The sequence below is a fragment of the Penaeus monodon genome, chromosome 15, assembly GCF_015228065.2.
Source record: "Penaeus monodon isolate SGIC_2016 chromosome 15, NSTDA_Pmon_1, whole genome shotgun sequence".
Classification (NCBI taxonomy): domain Eukaryota; kingdom Metazoa; phylum Arthropoda; class Malacostraca; order Decapoda; family Penaeidae; genus Penaeus; species Penaeus monodon.
In genome coordinates this window covers 11,609,093-11,610,269 of record NC_051400.1, presented here as the reverse complement: position 1 = coordinate 11,610,269, position 1,177 = coordinate 11,609,093, and the positions used below count along the sequence as shown (strand labels likewise).

Below are 1,177 nucleotides of genomic sequence, written 5' to 3'. Positions count from 1 at the left end.
AAATTTCTTACTTATTTCATGAATACCAATTCTTTCCAAAAGGATGATATAAAAATAACAAAAAACACAGAAAGAACAGTAAGTACACAAGTTCTTATGAAATGCATTAGAACAATAAAATGAGACCTTGAGATACTGGATACTATACCTATTGATAAGGAGGCCTTTCAAGGAAGTTACTTCTGCTCTGAGTTCCTCAATCTGTCTTGGTGTCACTACTTGATTATCTTCTTTGGTGTTCAGTGCCTGAAACCACAAATACAAGTTGCAAATCTACTAAACAACCAAATTTTCACTTTAAATTCTTTACTAACATATGAAAGGTATTCATAAAAATTTATCAAAACTTTAATTGTAAAGCCTCTTTGCATATGACACCCAAACAAAGGATTCCAAGTCTTACCTGGATCCTTAAGCTCTGAGCACTCAAGGTCTGCTCAAGAGAAGCTAGAGTCGTTTGAACTTCCTTTAGAACAGAAACCACTGACTGCTGCAGTTCAATCATGCTCTCTTCGACTGTTTTCTCTCTTCTTCCCGTCAAAAGGGGCCCAAGGTATTTCTAAAAAATAGGGAATTATTCTGTAAGGTATTTTTGTACATAAAGAATCATTTCAGTTTTTAAAAACCACAGACATCCTGACTGAAGCCAAGCACAACGGGAGCCCCCAATGCCATATCAAACAATGCATCAAGACAAATGCGAAGTCTGCTCTTAGAGAGAAAAATGGAAGCACAAAAAACATAAGATTACCTCACTCTCTATGCTCTTGGCATAGGTAATAATGCTAAAAGAGGCTTTAGAGCTACATTTCTGAAGCTGTTTTTCCTTAACCAATGTAGCCCGGGGGAAATAAGCTCCCAACCATTTAGTGTGCACAACTTAGAGCAGGCCCAACCACACGATGCAAAAACATCTTCCTAGCATGAGGGGCGGTCTACAACGATATCATCGGATATCAGTAATATCATCACAGAATGCCATCCCTGCATGAATGGGTCAATGTCCACAACACCTTTTGTAAGTTGGGACAGAAATCAATTCTGCTCTCAAATATTTTACTATATGTCTACACAGTTTACTGTTGTATACCTGTTCTACTAAATTGGTAATGCTGCATTTGAGAGTTACGATGCTCTTCACTTTAATATTTTTTAAATTAAATAAAAAATGTCCTCT

The 1,177-nt window shown here is 36.7% G+C and overlaps 1 protein-coding gene across 1 annotated transcript in view; it reads right to left on the bottom strand.

Annotated features, from left to right (window-relative positions):
- The window catches only part of LOC119581745 (peroxisomal membrane protein PEX14-like), a gene marked incomplete in the record, with an annotated part of 13,582 nt that overhangs the window by 6,091 nt on the left and 6,314 nt on the right, over window positions 1-1,177 (bottom strand). The window contains 2 exon segments of the mRNA XM_037929877.1: window positions 149-246; window positions 404-559. Of these exon segments, the coding sequence (XP_037785805.1) occupies window positions 149-246; window positions 404-559 (254 nt within the window).